The sequence below is a fragment of the Mesoplodon mirus genome (genome assembly GCF_964341445.2).
Source record: "Mesoplodon mirus genome assembly, chromosome: X".
Taxonomy (NCBI): domain Eukaryota; kingdom Metazoa; phylum Chordata; class Mammalia; order Artiodactyla; family Ziphiidae; genus Mesoplodon; species Mesoplodon mirus.
In genome coordinates, this window is record NC_138981.1 from 39,005,668 (window position 1) to 39,033,196 (window position 27,529).

At 37.9% G+C, this 27,529-nt stretch overlaps 1 protein-coding gene across 7 annotated transcripts in view; it reads right to left on the bottom strand.

Annotated features, from left to right (window-relative positions):
- Positions 1-27,529, bottom strand: part of CASK (calcium/calmodulin dependent serine protein kinase) — a 391,985-nt gene that overhangs the window by 58,566 nt on the left and 305,890 nt on the right. For all 7 annotated transcript variants that reach the window (XM_082609734.1, XM_082609732.1, XM_082609729.1 and 4 more), the window contains exons 12-14: positions 9,324-9,401; positions 6,541-6,621; positions 652-840 (exon numbers count right to left, since the gene is read on the bottom strand). In XM_082609734.1, coding sequence (XP_082465860.1) covers positions 652-840; positions 6,541-6,621; positions 9,324-9,401 — 348 coding nt within the window. The remainder of the gene's footprint in view (positions 1-651; positions 841-6,540; positions 6,622-9,323; positions 9,402-27,529) is intronic.

Consider the following 27,529-nt stretch of genomic DNA (forward strand, 5'->3'; position numbering starts at 1 on the left):
CCTGGATGGTCTCTACTCTCCCTGCCCCCTCTGTTAACATCAAGGAGCCTCTCCTTGATCTTCCCAACCTATGAAAATTCTATGAGGATGAGGCAGGGTTCAGCATCATTCTATTCCAATGCTACACCTAAGTACTGAGAAAACGAATTCACATCAAATAGGTAGACATGAATGGAAGGAATTTTATTTTAGCAATGGCACTCAATTCTTTGAATGTCTTCCGAATTAGTCTTCCTCTAATTTTGTTGAAGGCAAAAGATCTGGAAACCACTAGACTTGTAAAAGGAATTTTAGATGTTCACTTTTTCAACACCAATTCCAATATTTCAAACTTTCTTTGCTACCCCAGAGGTTTTTACACTCTAGACTAATATATCAGGTCTGTCCTTTTTTGTTGTTGTTGAAGAGCAACTGTGAAAGGAGAGGTGGGAGGGAAAGCCAACATACCTTAGGCATGGTGTCAGGTAGAACGATTTTAGGTGGGGGTGGGGGGGTATGGTGGTGGCCTATTTAGGATCTGGAAACTGGTTTCTTTAAAACTATCCATGCCCTCCTTTCCTCCCCACCTCCTAGTAGTATAGGTGGAAGGTAGCTGCTCTAACTCATGCTGGGATTTTATGAGAACACAGAAAACTTTCTTTTCCTACTTACCATTGGTTCATCTGTGTTCTTTTGGAACTGGACCAGGCGAACTCTGGTCACGTTCTCCATATCCATGTCTCCATTTGCGCTTTCTGGAGAATCACCATTTAAATAGGGAGAAGTGGGAGGAGGTGTAACCCTCAATGCTTCATCACTGTAAACTTCATGTGCCACTACATCGTGAGTCTGAAGTAAGGCCTGATATTTTACGAAGGAAATAAAATATTAATAATAGAAGTATTCCAGCAGAAGTCTATTATATAAACATATATAAAATTATTCTTTGCCTCTCAAAGGTATCTCTCATCTAAAGAGAACTCAGAGCACATTACACCTAGATATAGCCATGCCATAATTTCTTTGTGATAAATAATCATGATAGACGGATTTTTAAAAATGAAGGAACAAATGAAAGAATGGGTGAGTCAATCAACGAATGGATGTGTTTGTTGACTATCTGGGTAAGAGGTGTTGTCCGATGCTATGAAAAAGTGCCCAACTAACTTGTTCAATTAAAGGCTGACATAATGCAATTTCAAATAATTTAGCAGAAAGAATCATTTGTACATAGAGCTGGCAAATTTGTGCTGGGGCTTAAAATGGAAACAAATTTAAAAAGAAACAGTGCAATAATTGGTGCACTGAGCAAATGTCTTTCATCAATGGTATTAACAATAACTCTGCTATATAACGCAAAGGGTAATTTATATCATACATCTTAGTAAAAGAAATAAAAACACACACAAATGTACCTGAAGAAATGTAATTTCCCAAAATATCACATGATATGGAGCTCAAAATCTAAACCTTTTTAATGTTTTTGTTCATTTCTACTTTTTGGAGCATTTGCATAAATAAAAAGTAAGTTGACAGTTATTATTATGACTTCTTTTTGCAAAGCCCATCATTAACAAAGAAAAAGTGATTTCTTTGCATTGATATCTCCATATGTCATCTTGGTGAAACTGGGTAATAAATATCCCTTGTTTGCCTAAAAAAGGCTATTCTTCCACTTACTGTACATTTTCTGTCATCATAAGAAAGTTTTTAATAAGCACGAATATTTGAACATTTCTACTTCAAAGAGAATTTTACAGCTGAGTGTCAGTATGTTTGGTGCTTTATCCATTATATTTTCTTGTGTACTAACTATAAATTCAGTTTTATTTTAATCTGTGATCTGTCTGGTAATGAAATATCTAGAGATAATGAAACATAATTAAAATCACCTTAAAAGTATAGCTTGTAGCATCTCAAATTAAGTTATTTAATTAAAAGATTTACCAAAGTCATGACTTGGCTATTTTAGGTACTTTAAAGGTACGCATACGATGCAAAAATAAGATAACAATGTGGTAAAATCATAAAGATGATGATGTTGATCAGACATCAATAGAGCATATGCTTGGAGCAATATACCCATTTTTAAAAAAACATCTTTATTGGAGTATAATTGCTTTACAGTGTTTTGAATTTGTAATGGAAATGCCAGATATTTCCAAGATCTCAGAGGGCTGGTCTAAACTGGGGTCTAGGTGAGGGGCACCGAGGGGCACTAAGCAGCACAGCTTGAAAGCAGGGCTCCACAATGGTCCTGGGGACCTTGGCTTCCTGACCAGTGCCCTGACTACACCCTGCACTAATACCCCAGGCCAAAGTGGTGGTGGTTATGGTATGTAGGGAAATCCCTCTTTTTCCTGTTTAACTGTAGCCACTTAAGAGACTAAGATTTAGTGCAGAAAGTAAAAATCAATAATAGACAAACTGAAAAACTTCATCTGTTAAAATTAGGTTCATTGTATTAATTATAGATGTGTCTTCTACAAACAGTGAATTTTAAAACAATTTTTAAAAAACATGCTTTGTATGACTGGAGGATATATACCCAGGTAAACAGAGAACCAAGCTTCATTAGGATAATGCCAGTTACATGGGTTGGAGAAAGTGTTTCTACTGCTTTTTGCAAATGATTTCTATCCATCCTTTTAAATTATATAAGCAAACACCTGTATTTAATGTATTATTTATAAGGAAGGATAAGCCCACAATCACAAAAATAATACCAAAATTGAACTTTAAGAGAAAAATCCTTAAATTATATCATCAAATGAGGTCATACTTGATATTAACCACTATTTGTCACTGTAAAAGACTGCTACCACAAAATGAAACTTAATCCAATGCATATGCAAACAGAAAAAAGGGGTCACCTACAGTTAAAAAAAAAGCCATTAAAAAAGAGTATGCCAAATAAAAAATAGGGAAATCAGAGTTTGAATATTTTTCTTCAAGTATGTCATGAGGTATGATTCAGCAATTGTTACTAAGCTGAAATAGCTATTATTTTTAATTACATAAGAAGAATCATGTAATAGGAAACACTTCCATATGTATGTAAAAAGGACGTGGACAAGACAACTAAGAACTTCAGACCAAAGTGGGAAAAATTCATTTAAAATTTATAGGAAAGGGACTTCCCTGGTGGCGTAGTGGTTGAGAATCCGCCTGCCAAGGTAGGGGACAAGGGTCCGATTCCTGGTCCGGGAGGATCCCATATGCCACGGAGCAACTAAGCCTGTGAGCCACAACTACTGAGCCTGAGCTCTAGAGCCTGCACCCCACAACTACTGAGCCTGCGTGCTACAACTACTGAAGCCCATGTGCCTAGAACCCGTGCTTTGCAATGAGAAGCCACTGCAATGAGAAGCCCTCACACCGCAAAGAAGAGTAGCCCCCGCTTGCCGCAACTAGAGAAAGCCCACACGCAGCAATGAAGACACAATGCAGCCAAAAAACCAAAAACCAAAAAATAAAATTCATAGGAAAAAATATGAATTTTAGGTTTGAAAGTGGTTCCTCTGGCTTCTGAATTACAATTACAAGTCAAAAAATTAATCACTTAATAATGAAGCTTTCATATCAACCTAAGGCGATTTTTAAACATCTTGTTTTTTGGGAAAGTAGGATACAAATTTGCTTTTAAAAAACAGGATCTAGAACAGAAAATTTTGAAGGAAAAAATTAAAGCACTGACATTCTATTCTGTTTATATTGTCTTTACCCTTAATGTTTTATATTTTACAACTGCAATAAGCAAAGGATCTGTTCTTTTTTAAAAAATAAGTCTTTCAAATGGAGTAACTGAAGGATAGTGTAATAATATTTTTTATCATGACCTCTAGAGTACAGATTAAAAAAAATTTAAATCTACACTTTTTTACTCTTAATTACTGTAAATATTTATAAGTATCTGTATTTTTAAGTATAAGGTAATCCAATATTAAATCCTCATTTTAATGATCAGAAAGGAAAGAAAAAGTCAGATAATTGAAGAAATAAGTATAAAATTATAAATATGCTAAGAATAACTCCCAAACTTTGGTATAATAAAAATTATAAGCATTAAAATATTTTCCTTTAGCTATTAATATTTCTTTAAAAATACCAGATTTTGAAACCATGACCTTTCTTTTTTTTTTTTTTTTTTTTTTTTTTTTTTTTGCGGTACGCGGGCCTCTCTCTGTTGTGGCCTCTCCCATTGCGGAGCACAGGCTCCAGACGCGCAGGCTCAGCGGCCATGGCTCACGGGCCGAGCCGCTCTGCGGCATGTGGGATCTTCCCGGACCGGGGCACGAACCAGTGTCCCCTGCATCGGCAGGCGGACTCTCAACCACTGCGCCAGCAGGGAAGCCCGAAACCATGACCTTTCTTAAAAAATTTTTTTTTTTACTGGAGTATAATCGCTTTCCAATGTTGTATTAGTTTCTGCTGTACAGTGAAGTAAATCAGCTATATGTATACCTATATCCCCTCCCTCTTGGACCTCCCTCCCCACCAATCCCACCCATCTAAGTCATCACAGAGCACGGAGCTGAACTTGCTGGGCTTTATAGCATGTTCCCACTAGCTATCTATTTTACGCATGGTAGTGTATATATGTCAATCCTAATCTCCCAATTCATCTCACCCTCTCCTTCCCCCACTGTGTCCACATGATCTTAAAATGCTTATAAGATAGAAACTTCCAGCATTTAAAAGTTTAACACAGTATATATAGCTTGGAATTATATTTGCCACATGGGACATTATCCAAACATATGCTTATTTGGGAATGACCAATGAGTTCAAATTAAGTTTGTAGGAAAATCGATACTCATTACAAGTCAACCCACATTTAAGAGCACAGGCTTTGGAGCCAGAAAGATCTGGGTTTTGAACCTCAGTGAGGCCACTTACTAGGTGGATGACCTAAAGCAAGCCTCTTTGCCTTTCTAGGTTGTGGTTTCCTCTCTGAACTGTAAAATGGAGTTAATCACATCACTTCCAATCCCAGCCATCAGTAAGTCCTGTCATGTCTAACCATCTCTAAAGTAGAATCCCAATTTGTTCATTTTCCACCAGCCCCATCCTTCTTCAAGCCTCTACCACCTCACAACAGCCTCCTAATTGGTCTCCCTTTTTAAACTCTTGACCCCACCATAGTCCATTCTCTACACAACAACCCCAGCAATCTCTAAAGCACAGTTCTAACAATATTTTCCTGCTTGCAATCACTCAGTGTCATCCTACTGCAATCAGGAGAAAATCCAGACTCCTTACCATGGTCTGGAAGGCCCTATGTGGTCTGGCCTCTGCCACCCTCTCCAGCTCTTCTTGTACCACCCTTTCCCTTGTTTACTATATCCCAGCCACAATGGCCTTACTTCTGTACTTTGACCCTACAAAACTCTTTCCTGCCTCTGGGCCTTTGCATTTGCTCTTCCCCATGCTTGGACATTCAGAAAGCTTGTTCTTTCATATAACAAGTCTCAGCCCACATGTTGGCTCCTCAGAGGGGCTTTCCTCTGACTATCTGAAGTAGCTTCTACTTTACTATCATCTCTGCCCCATTATCCTTTTTTTTCATAGTTATTATCACTATGTGAAGTTATATTGTTTGTTTTACTTGCTCACTGTCTGTCTCTAGCTCACCTATCCATGTCTCACCTAGAATGGAAGTTCGTTTGTCCTATTCACGACTATCCTTAGTGCCCAGCACAGTGCCTGGCATATAGGAGGCATTTACATATTTGATGAGTAAATGAAAATGTCTTTTAGGTACCTAGCTGGGTGTTCAGAAATTACAAGAACTATTTATTATTTCTGAAAATGTTTACTAATAGCAGTGTACATATTAATTTCTCTCTGATGTCAGAAAAGCAAAATAAACCAAGGCTTCGAAGGTAGGTAAGTTGTGAGAGATGGGGCTGTCTGAGCTTTAATGGTTTTCAAAAAAACCTTAACCTTAAAAAAAAGGATTTTATTTGGGTATATATTAATTTCTTTATTTAGCTTACTTCAGATCTGAAAGATCTATGGGTATCAAATGGTCCTACATCATTCTCGGAATTGAGCTGGGGTTACTTATCAGTTTATAGATAGACATGTCTGTCCAAAACATACAGGCTTCTATCTACGGAAAACACACTGCACAGAACAGTCAGTTGAGGTGGGGCTAACCTACCTGCAAACGGGCAAGTTCCTAATCTACTCAATGTTTTACTGAGAACTTACTATGTGCCCTACACATGACAGATACTATGGAGAAACTAATAATATTCATTAGCTAACATTTATTAGGCATCAAGCATATATCAGGCACTGTGCTAAGCACAGGAGATGTATCATCTACTTAATTCTTATTCCAACTCCATGAGGCTGGCAAACAGCATCTTTACAACTATGACACAAAGTAAACAACAACAAAAAATTTTAGTGTATCTGGTATTGTAATCTTAACCGTCTGATATTATACGGCTAAAAGCACATTTGATGAAGATTGCTGTATTTCATAAGGATTAGTAAAAACTTCTTTTGAAAGTGAGGTTTTATTTCTATGGAAGTTTAATTGTTACTTACCATGAAATGAGGTTGTGTTAAAATACGCTTTAGTTCCTTTGCATCGTTATTCTCAGGGTAACATGAAATTTCTTCCAATACCTAAAAAATAAGGAAGATATTTAATAGTATAATGAGGATGCTAGATTTAGAAAATATAGAATTCTTTTAAATTAAAAATTATGAATGGATTTTTATGGCAGGCAAAATAATTATTTTGGAAAAAAATTCATCATTTTATTCAAAGGTTATTAATATATAAAAGAGCCACATTGGTGGCAATAGAAAATAAAACAAATTGCTGTAATAGTCTCTGCCTTCATTACCCAACTATAACTCAAAAGATTATTGAAAAATACAAAACACAATGACAAGTCTGTAATACATATTTATTATAGGTATAAGCAACTTAATTAAACTTAATGGGAAAATATCTCTGCAAATCTTTTTCCAAACTCACCATCAAGATGAATCTGTAATAAAAGTTGGTAACAGCTTTCTTTTATATTAATAAAACTGTCAATTTCTTTCAGAAAGATTAAAATGACAAAGGCTCAAATAAAAACAATTTAAAAAAGAGAAAACACTTAAGTACTTTTCCTTGTAGCCTGAGAGAATCAATGTGATTCTCCACACTCATCTCCTCACATTCACCACATCTCGGCAATGGTTCCTAGAATTAATTGCCAGGGAATCCAAGAGAATAATTTAAAAATAAGACACACAATCAAAAACTTTTCTCTTTTCACTCACATTTTCTTCATGAATTAGTTGTTAACATTTTCTCTATATAGGTTTAAATAGTTGTTTTCAAATGAAATTGTTCTTAGAAAGTTATCCCTTACCACTAGGATGGAGTTTACCCATTTAAAATTTGATTATGTGACATGAGCCCAGGGGAAGGCCTCTGTTCCTTTTCAGAGTACACATACTACTACAGTTCCAAGTGTACATAGTTGGACTCAGAGTGGTTATACACATTGCACTCAATCCTAAAAGTTGAGCCAATCGAGGATTGCTTCAGCAGGATTGGATGTCAGGGGCATGCAAGTCATGTACCAAGTAGGAATCTCTTGACTCGCCTTTGAGAATCCTAATTCTGGCCAGGAAGGAATGTTTTGAGGTCACTTAGCCTAAGGCTTAGATCTCAGCCAGCTACTCAACCACCTCCTCAGAGAAGAACAAACAAACAAACAAAAACTATAAGGTTTCCTTCTGATCTAAATGTACTCTTGTAAAACAACTATACCCCAATTAGAAAAATGTACTCTTAACAAGTGCTGGTTATGCTGTTAATTCATATTGTTTAATGATGATAAGCCAATTCTCCTTTGGTGTATTTTCTGCTTTGAGTTTCTAAACCAGTGAAACAAAAGATGAAACAATATACTCTCTCTGGTCCCCTGCTACTCTCCCAGCCTATGATTTTAAACACTGAGGTGTGGTCTCCTAATGCAGACAGAACCTCTCCTGACTGCTGCCCTGACCAGGTGGGCAGGCCTAGCGGTTTCCACAACCTTGCACTTGGTTCTCAGTGAATATATATATTCCAGTACGGTCTTGTGTTTAAAATCTGATAGGGAAGGAATTATGTCTTTCATATTCTTTCACTTAGTAATTTCACTTTATAAAATATTTTTCTGGGCTTCGCTGGTGGCTCAGTGGTTAAGAATCCATCTGCCAATGCAGGGAACACAGGTTCGAGCCCTGGGCCGGGAAGACCCCACATGCCGCGGAGCAACTAAGCCCGTGCGCTACAACTACTGAGCCTTCACTCTAGAGCCTGAGAGCCACAACTACTGAAGCCCGCAAGCCACAACTACTGAAGCTCATCTGCCTAGAGCCCATGCTCCGCAACAAGAGAAGCCACTGCAATGAGAAGCCCGCACACTGCAACGAAGAGTAGCCCCCGCTCACCGCAACTAGAGAAAGCCCGTACAGCAATGAAGACCCAACACAGCCAAAAATAAATAAATGAATGAATAAATAAAAATAAAAATACTTTTTCAAAGGAAAATATTTATTTGTATAAAGACTTTTATGACATCAAAAAGTGAAAAAAACCCCACTAGGTATCTAACAGTGGAGCATTTATAATTCATTATAATTTAGTAACAGCAGAGAAAAATTATGCCATCATGAGAACTTATTTATGAAGACCTAGCAGAAACATGGAAAAATGCTTATTATATTAGGCTAGGTTAAAAGAAAGATATATTTTGATTGTAACTACATAAAAATTTATATGCAAATGGATAGTGATTAGAAAAGGATATGCAAAAATGAAAATTACTGTGTTAGGGTGATGGGATTATAGATGACTTTTTACTTTCCAAACTTTCTGCAGTGTGATGTTTCTATAATAAAAAAAGTTAAAATTTTGTGAAAGATGTACACTAACCAGTAATTTATAAAAATGACTTCTCTCTGAACTTAGTTGTTATAAACATTCAATTAACTTTCAAAAATTACCATCTTAAAAAAGCAACTCAAACTTGCATAGCATGTGGATTTCCACCAAGAGTGGTAAAATAACTTTTTCTTTTTAAAAAAAAAAACAGGAGTAAAATTGGTATGTTAACATGTTCAAGTTTACATACCAGAACTAGAAATCTAAGCAATGTTGCTGCCTAGATTTTTTTTTCTTTTCTGTATGTAAATGCTCAGTGATAAACTTAGAAACACTAAATCTGAGTATAATGGTCTAACTGTGACTTCAAGGAAACTGCCTCTTACTGTGCAGCAGAAACGTTTTCATACCAAATATGACATCCAAATACACTGACAAAATATATATCGCTTACCTCTTTGGCTCTCTGTACTGCATCACTCGGAGGATTCCTGATTTGCGGTGAAGATTTTGTGTTAATTTTGTCATATAGCTAAAAGCAAAGGAGAAAATCCAATCAACATTCATAATTCTTTCATAAATTCAGAGCTTCATATTTATTATTTCACTAAACAATATTTTCCCCTTAAAAAGGCAGGCTGGGGCTTCCCTGGTGGCGCAGTGGTTGAGAGTCCACCTGCCAATGCAGGGGACACGGGTTCGTGCCCCGGTCCGGGAAGATCCCACATGCCACGGAGCGGCTGGGCCCGTGAGCCATGGCCGCTGAGCCTGCGTGTCCGGAGCCTGTGCTCCGCAACGGGAGAGGCCACAACAGTGAGAGGCCCGCGTACGGCAAAAAAAAAAAAAAAAAAAAAACACGCCAAAAAGGCAGGCTGATGATTTTAGTGGGATCTTCTTGTTAATGTCTTATTCATTCAAATGAAACTTGTTGGGATGAGTGCTACGCGTATCTTTTTAAAAATCACCAATATTTCAGTAATCACAGCATTTTTCCCCTCTGATAGAAGCAACATTTAATAAGATGAATACAGAGTAAAATGAAAGAATGCTTTCTGGCCAAGACACGTCTGAAGGAGTTTTCACAGCAATCTAAATCTTGGGAAAGGGCAAACCCAACTCCTTCTAGGAAGGAATGCTCTCACGAAAGGTTTATACTTGTTTTACTAGGGCTGTTCATTAACAGTATCAGTGCTGGCATCCTTCAGCAAGAAATCAAGGACATAAACCTTTTTCCTTTTTAATTTGTAAATTCACAGAGTATGGGAAGAAGCTGAAAAGAATCTATACTTTAAAAACTCCTCAAATCTAAATGATCCAAAATTTAACTTTCTGAAGTAAATTCTTTAGAGAAAAATCTCTGTAGTGTAGAAGTACAATTAAAGTATTAATTTCTACTTCAGACGAAACATCTCATTCAGCAGTCTGCTATGAAAAGTGAAAAGTTTAAAATGGTCTTGGCTAGCCGGCCACTTCTATTTCCTAACTTCTCTAAAATAAGTGGGGGGTTTTGGGGGTTGGTTTTGGTTCTGTTCTTTTTTCCTTCCCTACTATGCACAGCAGTGCTAGTGGAGAGGTCACATACCATAATATTCTTCAGATTACAGTTACACTTGTTTATACTGATGCAGGATAAAGCTTTATGACTTGTAAATGTTTGGGCCACACCATACATAAAAATTCCTAATGATTAATAGGCAGACAGATAGACAGATAAATAAATAAAGCCTATGATAGCAATGTGAAGATAGAGCACTGACCATTTTAAAATGGCAGCATTAAGAAAGTACTACTAAATTAGGTTAAATAAATAGTATAAGTAGGCTAGTAAAATACGCTCTATTTAAAATATTATATTAACATTTAGGGAACTAGTGATATGTGGCTTGTTTATAAAAGTTTGCTCGAATCCCTGTAGAATACACATGGGCAGTCTCCATACTCTGAATGACTTCCATCTCTAAAGATTGTAAATTTTGAAATTTGGAACCACCGAATATATTTTTTCCATAGAAATAATGGTATATGCAGTGTAGGTTCCCAGACTAGTCTATAGAGATAAATGAAATACTGTACACATGCAATAAAAAGTAGGAGGGGGGAAAAAACCCAACCCCCCAAAAGTAAGGAATCATAAGTTAAAAAAACACATTTAAAATACCTAACACTTAAAAAATAGACATAGCCATCACCTGACATGTCATAATATTAATAATCAAACAAAATAAAAAACCTACATGGATAATTAAAAAGATTTTTAAAACTCTTAAATGCTGTTTGGGAAAAAGAAAGCAAATTTAATTTGAGGCTTTTCAAGTTGATGGCACTATCATTTATAATGTCTTTATAATGCCTAATTTCACCACAAAAAGTTTTGCCTTTTTCTTGAACAAGGACTATTACTAATGCTACTTTCAAAATTTTCAACCATGATTAGGATTAGTTTCTATTTAAACATTTAATAAATGCACATTAGTTTTAACTCACAAAGCAACAAAAATTCCAAGCTCCCAGAATTGCTCTCACTCTATCACTGGAGACCTTTTATTTTTGGCTTGGTCTTATGATGCCAAGTATGGTTCCCTAGGTCTTATATCAGTATGGTTTCTTGAGGACTTGTAGCAGAATCAGCTGGAGTAGTTACTTAAACGTATAGGTTTCTGGGCCCCACTGCAGATCTACTGAATCAGAATTTGAAATGGGGATCCAGAAATCTGTGCTTTAATAAACTCCTTAGATATTTGTAAATCTTATGCCCAGTACCAACTTTTGAGAATAGCTGTAGTAGTACAGATACTAACAACAATGATAATTGTTACTTTTATTGAGCACTTAGTAGATGCTAGTTACTAGTCAGAGTTCTTAATATATATTCTCTCATTTAGCCTCAGACAACCTTGTAATGTCGATATCCTTACTACTCCCACTTTACACGAGGAAACTAAGGCAGAGAGTAGCAAAGTGAGAACCAACGTTCTAGCTTTACAACAACTTCACAGGTGGCAAGCAGATAAGGCCCTGATCCAAGGAAAGTGCTCAGACCAAATTTCCCTCTGCTCCTTTGGTTTTGCCTGATCCAATTAATCACACATTCACCCAAAGTTCAGTGGAACTAGTGGTGGGATGAGGGGGAGGTGAGATGCTTAATATGAAAGGCAGATACAATAGGAAGGAATTAAATGAAGGGACCTTCTGCTTGAGGTGGGGACACTGGGCTCCGCCCCTCCAACTCCTAGGAAAGTGCAGGACTGGAGCAGTCAAGGCAGGCATCGGATAGAGTGGATGGTGTCCATGTGGTTAAGAATAGATGGTGAATTTCAACTGCCTGCTCATTAACCAAAAGAGTAATTAAGAACTGAGGCAGGAAGGGACAGGGAAGGGGCTTACTTTCACCATCAGTGGGAAGAAGTGACCCCTTGTTGATCCATCTAACCATCTAATATTTACTGAGGTCCTACCATGTACTAGGCAGTGGAATAGAATAGAAATTCACTGGGGTTATGGAGGGGAAAAAGATGATAGTTGCTATGCTCAAAGAAGTCACAAATTCCAAAGACGTGTATAACCAAAGGCCCAGGAACATATGCCAGCTTGATCCCCCTGAGGACCTGAGAGTACCTTGGTCCCCAGCAATATCAACTAGGAAATATCTCAGTGAGCAGTCCCAAGTTGGGGACTATCTGGATGTGTATGCATGGCATGCCAACCTTCATTCCCCTGCCCCCTATTTCTGTGACTCTATCTTTGCCTTAGGGATTCAAAATATTTTAGGGATACCCATAACAATTACAAACTGTTTGAGAGATATGGCAAAGTATGTAAATAAAAAGTCATCAACAGAGGAAAGTTTGAATGCAATGTAACATTTAACTGTTTTAAAACAGTCGTCAGGAGTATGCAGCTTTTCAACTTCTCATTCTTATGGGTCATCTTCATATTCTGTGCTGCCTAGGAGATGCTATTCAGGACTCAAAGTTCAAATTCAGGTGCAGCTTCCCAAGGTCTGGAGGCAAGTGAGAGGTGGTTGAGTTTTGAGAACAAAGGAAGGCTGCAGTTTCTCTTCCTTTATCACCCTTTATTGCCCGCCCCCCTTCTACCATATACAAAGAATTCTTAGAATGATGTGACTTTGGGACTTGGCCTGCTGTCTTGGACTTTCAGCTAAAGCCCAGAGCTAAGGCCAATAGGAAGCAAGTGGTCTGCTAGGAAGCTGCCAGACCATCCTTCCAGGACTTGCTGAAAGGTAGCTAAAATGGTCCTTCCATGCTCACCCTAGCACCCCATTCTGCCTATAGTGACAGATGCTTGGAATCTGTAGAATCTAAAGGACTGAGGCAAGGGAGCATTTGATTTTCCCTTCTCCTTCCTGTTGGGGAGGAAAGGAAAGGGAGTTGCTTCTTCCCTCATGCAAAGTGAAGGATGGTAGATGCTCCAAAAGACCCATGTACACAAACTAGAGGTGCCAGCAAGGAGAGCTCACTATCTCATGCTCTGCAGGGATGCTTGCTGAGTTGCAGCAATTTACAAGGTCCATCTTGGTGCACCCAGAAGAGCGCTGTGTGGGAGTCTTCGGAGTAGCTTGACATGTGGCGTTTGGGGTCTCAAGTGAAAAGAGCCTCTTTCCTGGTTGATGGCAGGGTGGGAGGCCAACAGTGGGGCAGCCCACACTTGGAGTGTATTTTAGGGCAAGACTGTGTGTTTCCCATGAGTCAAGGAGCTGCCTGAGAATGTAATCTGGCTGGAGCCATCTTGGCGGAACCCTGACCAAGAGGGTTGTCTGCACAGAGCAAGGGGACCCAGGAGTGGCCATGGGGTCACAGCTGAAGGCAGGAGCTGAGAGTGCTGCTGAGGCCAGCTGCAGAGTACATGATGATGCAGGAGCAACCCAGGACAGAGACAACATCTGGATACCTGCCACACCCCGGGCATTAACAGCCAAGAGGGCACTGGCTGCCTGAGGGACACGAGTACAGAACATGCTGTTTGAGTGGTTCTTTCTCTTTTCCATGATCAGACTCTTGAGTCCTTTGACATTCAGTAACAGCACGTAGCATGAGGCTGAGTACATAGTAGATGTTTAATAAATGTTTCTTAAAAAATGAGTATTTAAATGTTGCACAGGAACTGTAAATAGATATATTTTTTAAAAATCAGAGTAATATAAAAATAAACAGAGTAGGAATACTTATTTCACCTTGTTTCTTTAGGAACCAGGTATCACAGTATCTTCTGTCCTGCTTGCACAGTTAAAAACTTTCCCTCAAAATTAAGGAATACAGTTTGACCACATTTAATTCTTTTTTTTGCTATGTTTCAAGTCTGACTTCAAAAAATTTTCAAGGTAAAAGAGATCTTAGATATCAACATGATTCAATTCCTCCACTTTAAGAAGGAGAGAGCTGATGACCAGTGACATGAAGGGATGCACTCAGGGTCCTGCAGCCAGAGTAGCAGGGACTAGACTGGCTTCCTGATGTGTGCTGTCCTTTCTCTCATACCAGAGTGCCTTGGTTTGTATTAGAATTCAGTAACATGGTCTCATGCCAGGGAGACACCTTCAGCAAATATTCGGGAAAAGAACTGTAGAAAATGCCATTTATAGGCTGTAGAGAAAAAAAGCAACTAAATGTGATTTTAAAAAAATTAATTGATTTATTTATTTATTTTTGGCTGCATTGGGTCTCCATTGCTGTGCGTGGGCTTTTCTCTAGTTGTGGCGAGCGGGGGCTACTCCGTTGCGGTGTGCGGGCTTCTCATTGCAGTGGCTTCTCTTGTTGTGGAGCATGGGCTCTAGGCGCACGGTCTTCAGAAGTCATGGCACGCGGGCTGCAGTAGCTGTGGCTCGTGGGCTCTAGAGTGCAGGCCCGGTAGTTGTGGCGCACGGGCTTAGTTGCTCCGCGGCATGTGGGATCTTCCCGGACCAGGGCTCGATCCCGTGTCCCCTGCATTGGCAGGCGGATTCTTAACCACTGTGCCACCAGAGAAGTCCCTAAATGTGATTGGAAAGACACTAGGCAATCAACTACAAGCCTTGCCCTATTAAAGAATGTTAGAATCCTAATCCTTGCCTGGCCAGATGATAAACATTTCAGGCTTTGTGGGCCATATGGACTCTGTCACAACCACTCAACCTTGCTATGTATGTGAAGGCAGCCATTAATAGTCCATAAATGAATGGGCATGGCTGGGTTCCAATAAAACTTTATTTACAAAAGCAAGTAGCTGGCTGGATTTGACCTGACAGCTGTAGTTGCCAACACTTGCTCTAGAAGCTCAAATTCAAGGCGAACTGAAATGACAAAATATATTTCCGTTTGTTGTTTGCTTTCCTGCCATCTGAAGATTTCAAGTGTATTTGTAAAGCTGAGGTGTAGAGGGTGAGGCAGAGGGAGGGAAGACTGTTAATAAATTATTCCTGGAGAGAAAACAAGAATGACTGTATTACTGTTTGTTTTCTCTTTCTAATGAAATTATAGTTACCCAAGTTCAGCACTTTTTATTAAAACACACACACACACACACACACACACACACACACACACAGAGCCCAAGGCAAAATGAGGAAATGTGAACAGCTGCAAGGGGAACAGACTCTTTCATGCTGTCTCACTCACAGACAGGTCTGCTCACTGCCAGTCTCTGGCACTGGGTCAGATATGACCCCACACGGCTACATGGACATGCTTCATCTTTCTGTCTTAAGGAGTAGAAAAGCACAGTTCTGTTAAAAGGCCACATTCTATATTTGGGATGGGTTGTTTTAAATAAAGCAGAATAAAGTTGGTGGTAATATTAAACTGAACTCTCCTGAGATTGTACTTTCAAACATAAGTTAACAAGTTAATGTCATTTTTTATTTACATTCAAAACACTAAATCAAGTTTCTTTTTTTTTTTTTTACCATACTCCATGGTACCTCACTTTCTTCTGATTTTTATCCTCAAATAGAAGTCTTTGTTTTGCTCATAGTTTATATGCAGCACTTAGCGATATTAACATTTAAAACGGAGTGGTTGGTGGAGAACCTATAAAATTACTATCACCGGGTTATGTGTCCCACTAACTTTCTAGCACAGAGAAAACCGAATCTAAGGACCAGAATGTACTTAGTTGAGAAAGATGATAACTTTTGCAACTAGGCTACAGACATGAGCCAAATAATGAATGGGTTTGTAGAGCTGCTGGGAACACAGAAGTATATTAGCAACCATCATCTTACCACCTAAATCAAAGATACCAAAGAAGCTCCCTGCTGGAAAAGAATTAAAGTTTTCAAGAGTCAAATATTTAGCTGCAAATTATGTAATGAAATGTGTCGGTGATCCTAGTAAAAGATAATAACAGTGTTCACAAGTTTATATGCACAACAATAATGGGAATTGAAATGACTTGCTCTGGAAACATAGACTATCGTATTAAGAATTTCCTTACAGTTGCTGTGAAGAAGCTGGGTGATTAGGAACAAAGTTCCAGTATCAGATCTTTTCAGTGAACCCAGCAGATCAGCTATTGATATCCAATAGTATTTTAAAAAATACATTTGAAATCTGGAAAAATGTTAGGGAAAGGTGATTTAATACTAAAATATAAGGAACTGATATTCAACTACTGCACTGGAGCCAGTTTTCTGAAGCTAGAGATCAGAGAAAATCTTCTGAGATCTAAAAATCTATCTTTCCTGCTCAAGTTTATATATAAACTTACTGTCTTTAGGTTAAAAATATAGAAATGCCCTTTCAACAATCTTTAGTGTCATTAAACATGACATAGTCACAAAATGAAAAGACAACCTACTGAATGGGATAAAATATTTGCAAATGATATGACTGATAAGGGGCTAATATCTAACATTTATAAATAGCTCACACAAAAGCAAACAAACAAAAACACAACTCAATTAAAAAATGGGCAGAAGAGTGCTTCCCTGATGGCACAGTGGTTGAGAGTCCACCTGCCGATGCAGAGGACACGGTGCAGAGGACACAGGTTCATGCCCCAGTCTGGGAAGATCCCACATGCCGCGGAGCGGCTGGGCCCGTGAGCCATCTCTGCTGAGCCTGCGCGTCCGGAGCCTGTGCTCCGCAACGGGAGAGGCCACAACAGTGAGAGGCCCGCGTACCACAAAAAAAAAAAAAAAAAAAAAAAAGGGCAGAAGAACTGAATAGACATTTCATTTTCCAAAGAGGGAATGCAGATGACCAACGGGCGCACTAAAAGATACTCAGAATCACCAATCATCAGGGAAATGCAAATAAAAACCATAATGAGGTATCACCTCACACCTGTCAGAATGGCTGTCCTCAAATAAGAAATAACAAGTGTTGGTGAGGATGTGGAGAAAAGGGAACCCTCATATACCGTTGGTGGGGATGTAAATTGGTGCAGCCACTGTGGAAAACAGTATGGAGGTTTCTCAAAAAACTAAAAATACAACTACCATATGACATGACCCAACAATTCCATTCCTGGGTATATATCTAAAAAAAACAAAAACACTAATTGGAAAAGCTACATGCACCCCAATATTCATAGCAGCAACATGGATGGAAATGGAGGGCATTATGCTAAGTGAAATAAGTCAGAGAAAGACAAATACTGTATGATATCACTTATAGGTGGAATCTAAAAAATAAAACAGGGGCTTCCCAGGTGGCGCAGTGGTTAAGAATCCGCCTGCAAATGCAGGGGACACGGGTTCAAGCCCTGGTCTGGGAAGATCCCACATGCTGCAGAGCAACTAAGCCTGTGCGCCACAACTACTGAGCCTGTGCTCTAGAGCCCGCGAGCCACAACTACTGAAGCCTGCGCGCCTAGAGCCCGTGCTCCGCAACAAGAGAAGCCACAGCAATGAGAAGTGCACGCACTGCAATGAAGAGTAGACCCCACTCGCCGCCACTAGAGAAAGCCCGCAGGCAGCAACAAAGACCCGACGCAGCCAAAAATAAATAAATAAATAAAAATAAAATAAGAAGTAAAACAAACTAGTGAATATAACAAAAAAGAAATAGACACACAGATATAGAGGACAAACTGGTGATTATCAGTGGGGAGAGGGAAGGGGGGAGGGGCAATATAGGGGAAGATGATTAAGAGGTACAAATTATTAGGTTTAAAATAAGCTATAAGGATATATTGTACAACACAGGGAATATAGGCAGTACTTTATAATAACTATGGAGTATAACCTTTAAAAATTGTGAATCACTAACTGTATACCTATAACATATAATATTATATGGCAACTATACTTCCATTAAAAAAAATGACATACTCCAAACTTGGAAAAGAGCAGTATATTTAACAGTGGTTTAAAGATTGTGTGATGGGAAACATTAAGTGTGAAAGAAACACACTACAAAATTTAAAATGTCATTTTAAAATATTTAAGGAACTACAATTAAACTTTGGGAAGAACTTATATAACCTGTCCATCTTACAAATCTAAGAACGATTATGCACCATGGGGATATTATGATTTAGAAAAAGAAATTAAATCACCTAAGGCATCATTCTCTTACAGGATAAAAAATGCCTATTCTATAAGCACTAAAAATTGTTTTGCCTAAACATTTATATTCTGTAAAATTTCTAAAAATCAATTCAATTAAAATAATTGAAGAAAGCACTCAAACATTAGTCATGCAGATGACTCTCCATCTGAATGGAGATAATGTACTTCATTTGAAGAGTGTACTTTCATTATTTGTACATTGTTCTTCACAATTTGTACTACGTGCTAACTTTCCCTCTAAAAGTCCAGAAAACAGGGAAATAGCTAAATTTTATAAATCTTAAACCAAATTTGTTTCTCACCTAAAAAAGAAGTATATCAAATTCACAAACCTAGTGATGATAATAAAGTAGCAGGAGTCTCAACTTGGAATTTAGATTTTTCCTAGAGAAAGGTTCAGGGCTGCTACCAATACCATGGCCCAGTTCATACTGGGTAACGCAAGTTAGAAATGGATATCCAATGGACTGTATACTGTACTTAGTGGCCAGTAAGAATGTTGCTGGAAGCCGTTGGGTTAGATGTCCCAGGAAAGCTTTAACCTAAGAGTATAGCAATGAAATGCTAGCTTAGATCAAGTTTTAGAAAATCATGATGGGGTATATATATCCTTTCAAGTCTTAAGAAGGGGCTCAGCTGACCTAAATCCATTATGAAAGTTTTCTTCTGAGGGCAAATAGGAAATTAAAAACCAGTGTATCTGGGCCATTTTAAGATTTCCTGAAAGGGTTGCAAAATATGTTGGATCTTGACAGCAAAAGTTACCCTAAGGAGGCCCTTGTTTGGTTTAGGCTTTACTTCTCTGTGTACAGAGCTGCTTTTGTTTCAATCCCATTAGAACATAGCTCTTACAGGGATTTATTTTTGAATCCAAGAAATTAAGACCTGCTTGACCTCCTAGTTCAATCTAAAAAGACTGTCGGTGGCCTAACAACATAGGCCACTGTGCTGGATTTCTGGTCAGTTGGCAGCTCTTTCTGAGAAACTCAAACACTGGCCTCAGATGACTTGACTTGACTGTTCTCTAGGCCTTTTTCAGTTGGCAAATAACTCTAAAATGAAGCCTTGTAAGAAACAAATCATAATGCCTATTCTTTTTTTTTTTTTTTTTTTTTGCGGTATGTGGGCCTCTCACTGTTGTGGCCTCTCCCGTCGCGGAGCGCAGGCTCCGGACGCGCAGGCTCCGCGACCATGGCTCACGGGCCCAGCCGCTCCGCGGCACGTGGGATCTTCCCGGATCAGGGCACGAACCCGCGTCCCCTGCATCGGCAGGCGGACTCTCATCCACTGCGCCACCAGGGAAGCCCCATAATGCCTATTCTTGAGCAAGCAAAAGAAAGCATGAGGAAAAACAACCAGTTAGATGATACAGGCAGGCTTTATTTTGCTTTTAATTAAATGTTATGAAATAGGGCACATTTGATTACTAGATCTAAGAGTTTGCCCAAGTGTGAGAAATTTCACTATAATATAAATTTCTTTTCCATTTAAAAAAACCACTACAAATTTTAAAAAGTGTTAAAACCTCATTTCCTAAGGTGCTCTTCTGAAGCATCTACATTAATAGTTAAATAATATTTACAGTAAATGAATATCCTATTATTAATTTGCCACTTTCAAAGAAAACATTTACATTAGGTGTGTCATATGATATGCAATTACTGAGGCAATTCAATAAGTTTTGACTTAGGGTATGAATTATTTTGTATAAACAAACACCAAGCATTTGTACAAGTAGCTGTAGCAAAGCTACAAGCATTTCTACAAGTAGCAAAAATGAATTTCTGTTGTGGAAATTTAAGAGAACAAAAAACACAGTTTGGCAGAAGTGGTTTTATGAACTAATGTTTGAAGGACCACAAAGAGAAGAAAGCAACTATGTTCTTGGATGTGAATGCTACAAGCCAACCCCATCAAACATTCTTCAACTGAGCATATCACATTCCTTTCTGGGGGGAGCCCCCCCTTTCCTTGAGAATAGCATGAAGAAGAATCAGAGCTTGCTGCACTTGGAAGGCTTTTTGAACATTCCTCTGCCTTCCGGTAAAGTTGACTATGGTGCTATAAAAAGAGAAGGGCACTCAGTGGGAAACACTGGTACTGGGGACAAGCTGATTCTTGGTATTTTAGAGTAAACTCCAATCACTGTTTTAAGAAGTAATTCACCTGAACAAATAAGGGAATGAGAGGGACTGCTGTAGTTAATAATAGTTTCACTGAAAATCACACATTCCTTTCACAAAGATATATGTCATAGGAGACCAGATAGAGCAATTGCCTGGGGATGAAACTAAGGCTGAATTCCCTACTACTGGATAGTTGTATTTGGAGAATTTGGCTTTTCCTAGTATATAACTGTCTACCATAAAACACTGATATTGGATGAATGGATAAACAAAATGTGGTACATATATAAGATGGATTATTTTTCAGTCTTTAAAAGGAAGGAAATTCTGATACATACTACAACATGGATGAACCTTTGAGGACATTATGTTAGGTGAAATAAGCTAGTCACAAAAGAACAAATAAGGTATGATCCCACTTATATGAGGAACCTACAACTGTCAAGTTCCTTGAGACAGAAAGTAGAATGGTGGCTGCCAGGGGCTACGGAGAGGAGGAAATGGTGAGTTGCTGTTTAGTGGGTGCAGTTTCAGCTGGGGAAGCTGAAAAAAGTTCTGGAGATGGATGGTGGTGATGGTAGCACAACAACGTGAATGTACTTAATTCCACCAAATGGTACACTTAAAAATGCTTAAAGTGGTATATTTTATGTTATGTATATTTTACCACAGTAAAGAGACCAAAAAAGTGGAAATTATGTCACATAAAATCTGCCACGAAGGTGTGAATTTGGGGAAATGACTATGCATTTGAATATAGAAGAAATGAACTAAAAGAATAAACTAAAACATGTTGCTTTGCGAAGATGCCCCCTCCCTTACTGAAAAATACGTACAATTATGTAATTCATAATGTTTTTAAACAAACAAAAGACAATTTGGACTTCTTTCACAAGTCACAACCACATATTGGTTAATAAAACAGTTCTTGGGAGAGAAAAACAAATTTAGCATTTTAAAGTCAATGAACTTTAAAATGCTAAATTTTAAAGGTAAATTCTTAGCAATAAAGCTAAATGTTGAGATGGGGAAATCAGTGTAATGATGCTGTGAAATCTACTGGGATGATCCCTTCAGTGGGCTTTGGGCACTGCAGAGAGTAGGCAGCTTGGCTTTGCTAGATTGGTGTTAGGACACAGGGACAATGCCAGGAGACACTGGAAACTGCTGTCATAGTGTCATACAAATGATATTTTGGGATGATCCACAGTATACTATAACTCATAGCACATGGAAGAAACTGCCAACAGTGCTTTACCTTAAAATAATGCAAAAAGGGTAAAATAAATTTTTAAAAATAAAAATACATTACTTCTCATTTTTTAACTTTTAAAAGCTTTACTGAGTATCATTTATAAACTGTACAGTCTGCACATTGTAAGTGTACAGCTTGATGACTTTCAGTAAATTCATACAGTTGTGCAACCATCTCCTCAATACAGTTTGAGAATATTTTCTTCATCCTCAAGCGTTCTCTTGTGTTGTATCTTAGAACGCTTTGCTTAACCCAAGGTAATGAAGATTTACTCCTTATATTTTCTTCTAAAAATTTTACAGTTTTAAGCTTACAATTTCCATCTTGTGGAAATCTTTGTGTAATGGTGTGAGGTAAGGGTCTAAGTTTATTTCTTTGCATATGGATAACCAATTGTTCCTGCACCACGTTTAAAAAAAGCACTATCCCCTCCCCACTGAATTGCCCTGGCACCTTTGTTGAAAATCAGCTGGCCATGAATGAGGGTTTATTTCTGAATGCTATGATCCTTATGTCTATCCTTACATCAATACCATACTATTTTCATTACTGTAGCTTTATAACAAGCTTTGAAGTCAGTTCTCTAGCTTTGTTCTTTTTACAAAATTGTTTATGGCATTTCCATATAAATTGTAGGATCAGACTGTCAACTTCTATTTAAAAAATTCTGCTGGGATGCTAATAAGGACTGTATTGAATCTATAGCTCAATATGAAGAAAACTTCCATCCTAACAATACTGAATCCTCCAATCCAACATTTTCTCTCTCTCCATTTATTCAGATCTTCCTTACCTTCTTTCAGCAACAGTTGTACTTTTCAATGTATGAGTCCTATACTTCTTTTGTTTAATTAGCTAAGTATTTTATCCTTTTCAATGGTATTGTGAATATTTTTAAAATTTTATTTTCACATTATTCGTTGCTTATATATAAAAATACAGTTAATTTCTGTATGTTGATCTGGTATCCTGCAATCTTGCTAAACTTGCCTATTAGTTCTAGTATATTTTTTTGTAGTGTCCTTAGGATTTTTTACATGCAAGACTATATCTCTGTGAGAATATGGTTTCACTTCTTCTTTTCCAATCTGCATGCCTTGAATTTCTTTTTCTTGCTTTACTGCACTGGCCAGAACCTCCATAACAATGTTGAATAGAAGTGGTAATAGTGGACAATCCTTGCTTTGCTTCTAGTTATAATACTTTTCTATTGCTGCGTAACAAATGACCATATTCTTAGTAGCTTATTTTTTTCCTTTAAGTTTATTGATATTTACATTAAGAATGAAGAAAAACTACTCTGAAGATATTTAGGACATATAATATTTCTAGCTCTCTTTATTTCAGGAATTTTGTTTCATGTGATACTTTCCTATTGACACTAATACTTCGATACTCTGATGGAAACAGACATGGGAGATTTTGCCCATCCAGTTAGAAACAGTGGAATGAGAGACCCCCATATCCAAAGCAAGCTTCAGGGTACTTCAATCTCCAGCCCCAGGAGGCAGGTAGCACAAGGGCCACCACCGCTGCCCTACTACCCAGATGGCTTCATATTTGCTGAAGTTCACTCTTTAAGACTACATGGTCAATAGATGCAGAGAAAGCTTCCGACAAAATTCAACACTGATTTATGATAAAAACCCTCCAGAAAGTAGGCATAGAGGGAACTTTCCTCAACATAATAAAGGCCATATATGACAAACCCACAGCCAACATCGTCCTCAATGGTGAAAAACTGAAACCATTTCCACTAAGATCAGGAACAAGACAAGGTGGCCCACTCTCACCACTCTTATTCAACATAGTTTTGGAAGTTTTAGCCACAGCAATCAGAGAAGAAAAAGAAATAAAAGGAATCCAAATCAGAAAAGAAGAAGTAAAGCTGTCACTGTTTGCAGATGACACGATACTATACATAGAGAATCCTAAAGGTGCTACCAGAAAACTACTAGAGCTAAACAATGAATTTGGTAAAGTAGCAGGATACAAAATTAATGCACAGAAATCTCTGGCATTCCTATACACTAATGATGAAAAATCTGAAAGAGAAATCAAGGAAACACTCCCATTTACCATTGCAACAAAAAGAATAAAATATCTAGGAATAAACCTACCTAAGGAGACAAAAGACCTGTATGCAGAAAATTATAAGACACTGATGAAAGAAATTAAAGATGATACAAATAGATGGAGAGATGTACCATGTTCTTGGATTGGAAGAATCAACATTGTGAAAATGACTCTACTACCCAAAGCAATCTACAGATACAGTGCAATCCCTATCAAACTACCACTGGCATTTTTCACAGAACTAGAACAAAAAATTTCACAATTTGTATGGAAACACAAAAGACCCCGAATAGCCAAAGCAATCTTGAGAACGAAAAATGGAGCTGGAGGAATCAGGCTCCCTGACTTCAGACTATACTACAAAGCTACAGTAATCAAGACAGTATAATACCTGCACAAAAACAGAAATATAGGTCAATGGAACAGGATAGAAAGCCCAGAGATAAACCCACGCACCTATGGTCACCTTATCTTTGACAAAGGAGGCAAGAATATACAGTGGAGAAAAGACAGCCTCTTCAATAAGTGGTGCTCGGAAAACTGGATAGGGACATGTAAAAGTATGAAATTAGAATACTCCCTAACATCATATACAAAAATAAACTCAAAATGGATTAAAGACCTAAATGTAAGGCCAGACACTATCAAACTCTTAGAGGAAAACATAGGCAGAACACTCTATGACATAAATCACAGCAAGATCCTTTTTGACCCACCTCCTAGAGAAATGGAAATAAAGACAAAAATAAACACATGGGACCTAATGAAACTTAAAAGCTTTTGCACAGCAAAGGAAACCATAAACAAGACCAAAAGACAACCCTCAGAATGGGAGAAAATATTTGCAAATGAAGCAACTGACAAAGGATTAATCTCCAAAATTTATAAGCAGCTCATGCAGCTCAATAACAAAAAAACAAACAACCCAATCCAAAAATGGGCAGAAGACCTAAGTAGACATTTCTCCACAGAAGATATACAGACTGCCAACAAACACATGAAAGGATGCTCAACATCTTTACTCATTAGAGAAATGCAAATCAAAACTACAATGAGATATCATCTCACACCAGTCAGAATGGCCATCATCAAAAAATCTAGAAACAATAAATGCTGGAGAGGGTGTGGAAAAAAGGAAACACTCTTGCACTGTTGGTGGGAATGTAAATTGATACATCCACTATGGAAAACGGTATGGAGGTTCCTTTAAAAACTAAAAATAGAACTACCATACGACCCAGAAATCCCACTACTGAGCATATACCCTGAGAAAACCATAATTCAAAAAGAGTCATGTACCAAAATGTTCATAGCAGCCCTATTTACAATAGCCCGGAGATGGAAACAACCTAAGTGTCCATCATCGGATGAATGGATAAAGAAGATGTGGCACATATATACAATGGAATATTACTCAGCCATAAAAAGAAATGAAATTGAGCTATTTGTAATGAGGTGGATAGACCTAGAGTCTGTCATACAGAGTGAAGTAAGTCAGAAAGAGAAAGACAAATACCATATGCTAACACATATATATGGAATTTAAGAAAAAAAATGTCATGAAGAGCCTAGGGGTAAGACAGGAATAAAGACAGACCTACTAGAGAATGGACTTGAGGATATGGGGAGCAGGAAGGGTAAGCTGTGACAAAGCAAGAGAGAGGCATGGACATATATACACTACCAAACGTGAGGTAAATAGCTAGTGGGAAGCAGCCGCATAGCACAGGGAGATCAGCTCGGTGCTTTGTGACCGCCTGGAGGGGTGGGATAGGGAGGGTGGGAGAGAGGGAGACGCAAGAGGGAAGAGATATGGGAACATATGTATATGTATAACTGATTCACTTTGTTATAAAGCAGAAACTAACACACCATTGTAAAGCAATTATACTCCAATAAAGATGTAAAAAAAATAGATTTCTCTACATGGCAGCCATTTGAACACTTCACTGATCATATTATTGAAATGTAGCCTGTTAACTCTGAAACAAGAGCCTAATGAGACATATTTAAGGGCTGTAGATCATGAGGGCATTATTTCATTCATGACAATTAAGCTTTCATTGAAGGATGGCTCAGGTTGGATCTTCAGAACCAAATGCATCCCAACACTGCCCAGGGTCGGCCTTATAGTCAGTCATTTCAGGAGAGTTTTGGGCTTCACATGTAGTGTTTGTCTGCAAAATTCTGTAGACACGGTGTCTTTTTATTGGGCACACTCATTTTCAGCCCACCAAATCCTTTTCAAATCGAGATGCATTGACAGGGCACATACTGATACTACAGACACTTCTTTAAGTGTAATTAATAAAAATTACAAAGGAATATAAATATAATTAATAAAAATCCAAAGGAACTTTAAACATGTTTTTCCTCACTAAAATCTGTGAATCTCTTCTGAAGTTGTAACAATGCCTACCCAAGAATGCAGCAGTTATTCAAAATAATTATTTTCAGTGAGGTCTGGCAGCCTGGCTCAGTTCCAAAGTCCAGTCTGTGTGTGAATATCTGCCCCTCCTTGTAGAAACTAGCAATGTTCTTGCATTTCCCCTGCAGTCTCAAGCTTGGTATGCTCAGATGCCTTGTTACATTAAGTTAAGAAAAACCCAACTTTGAAAACGAATTTGGGCTACTCTTAGCCTTTAAATGACAAGAAGTCCTTGATCTAAAGGCCAGTAAATCTTAGCAATGACAACCACTGACTGCACTGAAATAAACCAAATCTCCATGCTCTGCTGCAGCTTCTTTCAAATATCCCACTTACTAGTTCTAGTAAAGGCTGTGACTTCTGCAGAAAATTCACAATTGTCAAAACTTTCTGCATCTGGGACTTCCCTGGTAGTCCAGTGGTTAAGACTCCGCAATTCCACTGCAGAGGGCGCGGGTTCGAACCCTGGTTGGGGAACTCCCGCATGCCGTGTTGTGGCGCGGCCATAAAAACAAACAAAACAAAACAAAAAAAAACCTTTCTGCATCATATGAAACAATGATAAAGAAGAACAGATATTTAAATAGCCAATGAAAAGAGGTCAAACTCTAATTCAAATAACACATTAACAATAACAATGATGACAATGAAGTAGGAGAAAATGGAATGTTAGGAGCTATCCACAAAACAGAAGGAATTTCAAGGGCTTTTTGGTGTCCAAGGAAAGTAACAAGTTACTTGAAATAAACTTAATCTGAAATGTCTTCAAATTACTTAGGATAAATTACACTAAAGAGAAAACCCATTTCCTTATCTTCCTGAGCCCATTTTTTATCTTTACTGAAGTATAATTGACAAATACAATTGTAATATATTTAAAGTGTACAACATGATGATTTGATAAATGTATACATTGTGAAAGGATTCTCACAATCAAGTTAATTAACACATCCATCACTTCACGTATTTATCTTTTTTTTGATGAGAATACTTAAGTTCTATTCTCTTAGCAAATTTCAATTATAAAATTCAGTGTTAACTGTAGTCACCACGCTATACATTAGATCCTCTGACCTTATTTATCTTATAACTGAAAGTCTGTACCCTTTTACCAACTTCTCCCCATTTCCCCCACCTCCCAGCCTGGGCAACCATCATTCCACTTTGTTTCTATGAGTTTGACTTTTTTTTAAAGATTACGCACATAATTGATACCATGCAGTATTTGTCTTTCTCTATCTGGCTTATTTCACTTAGAACATTTAAA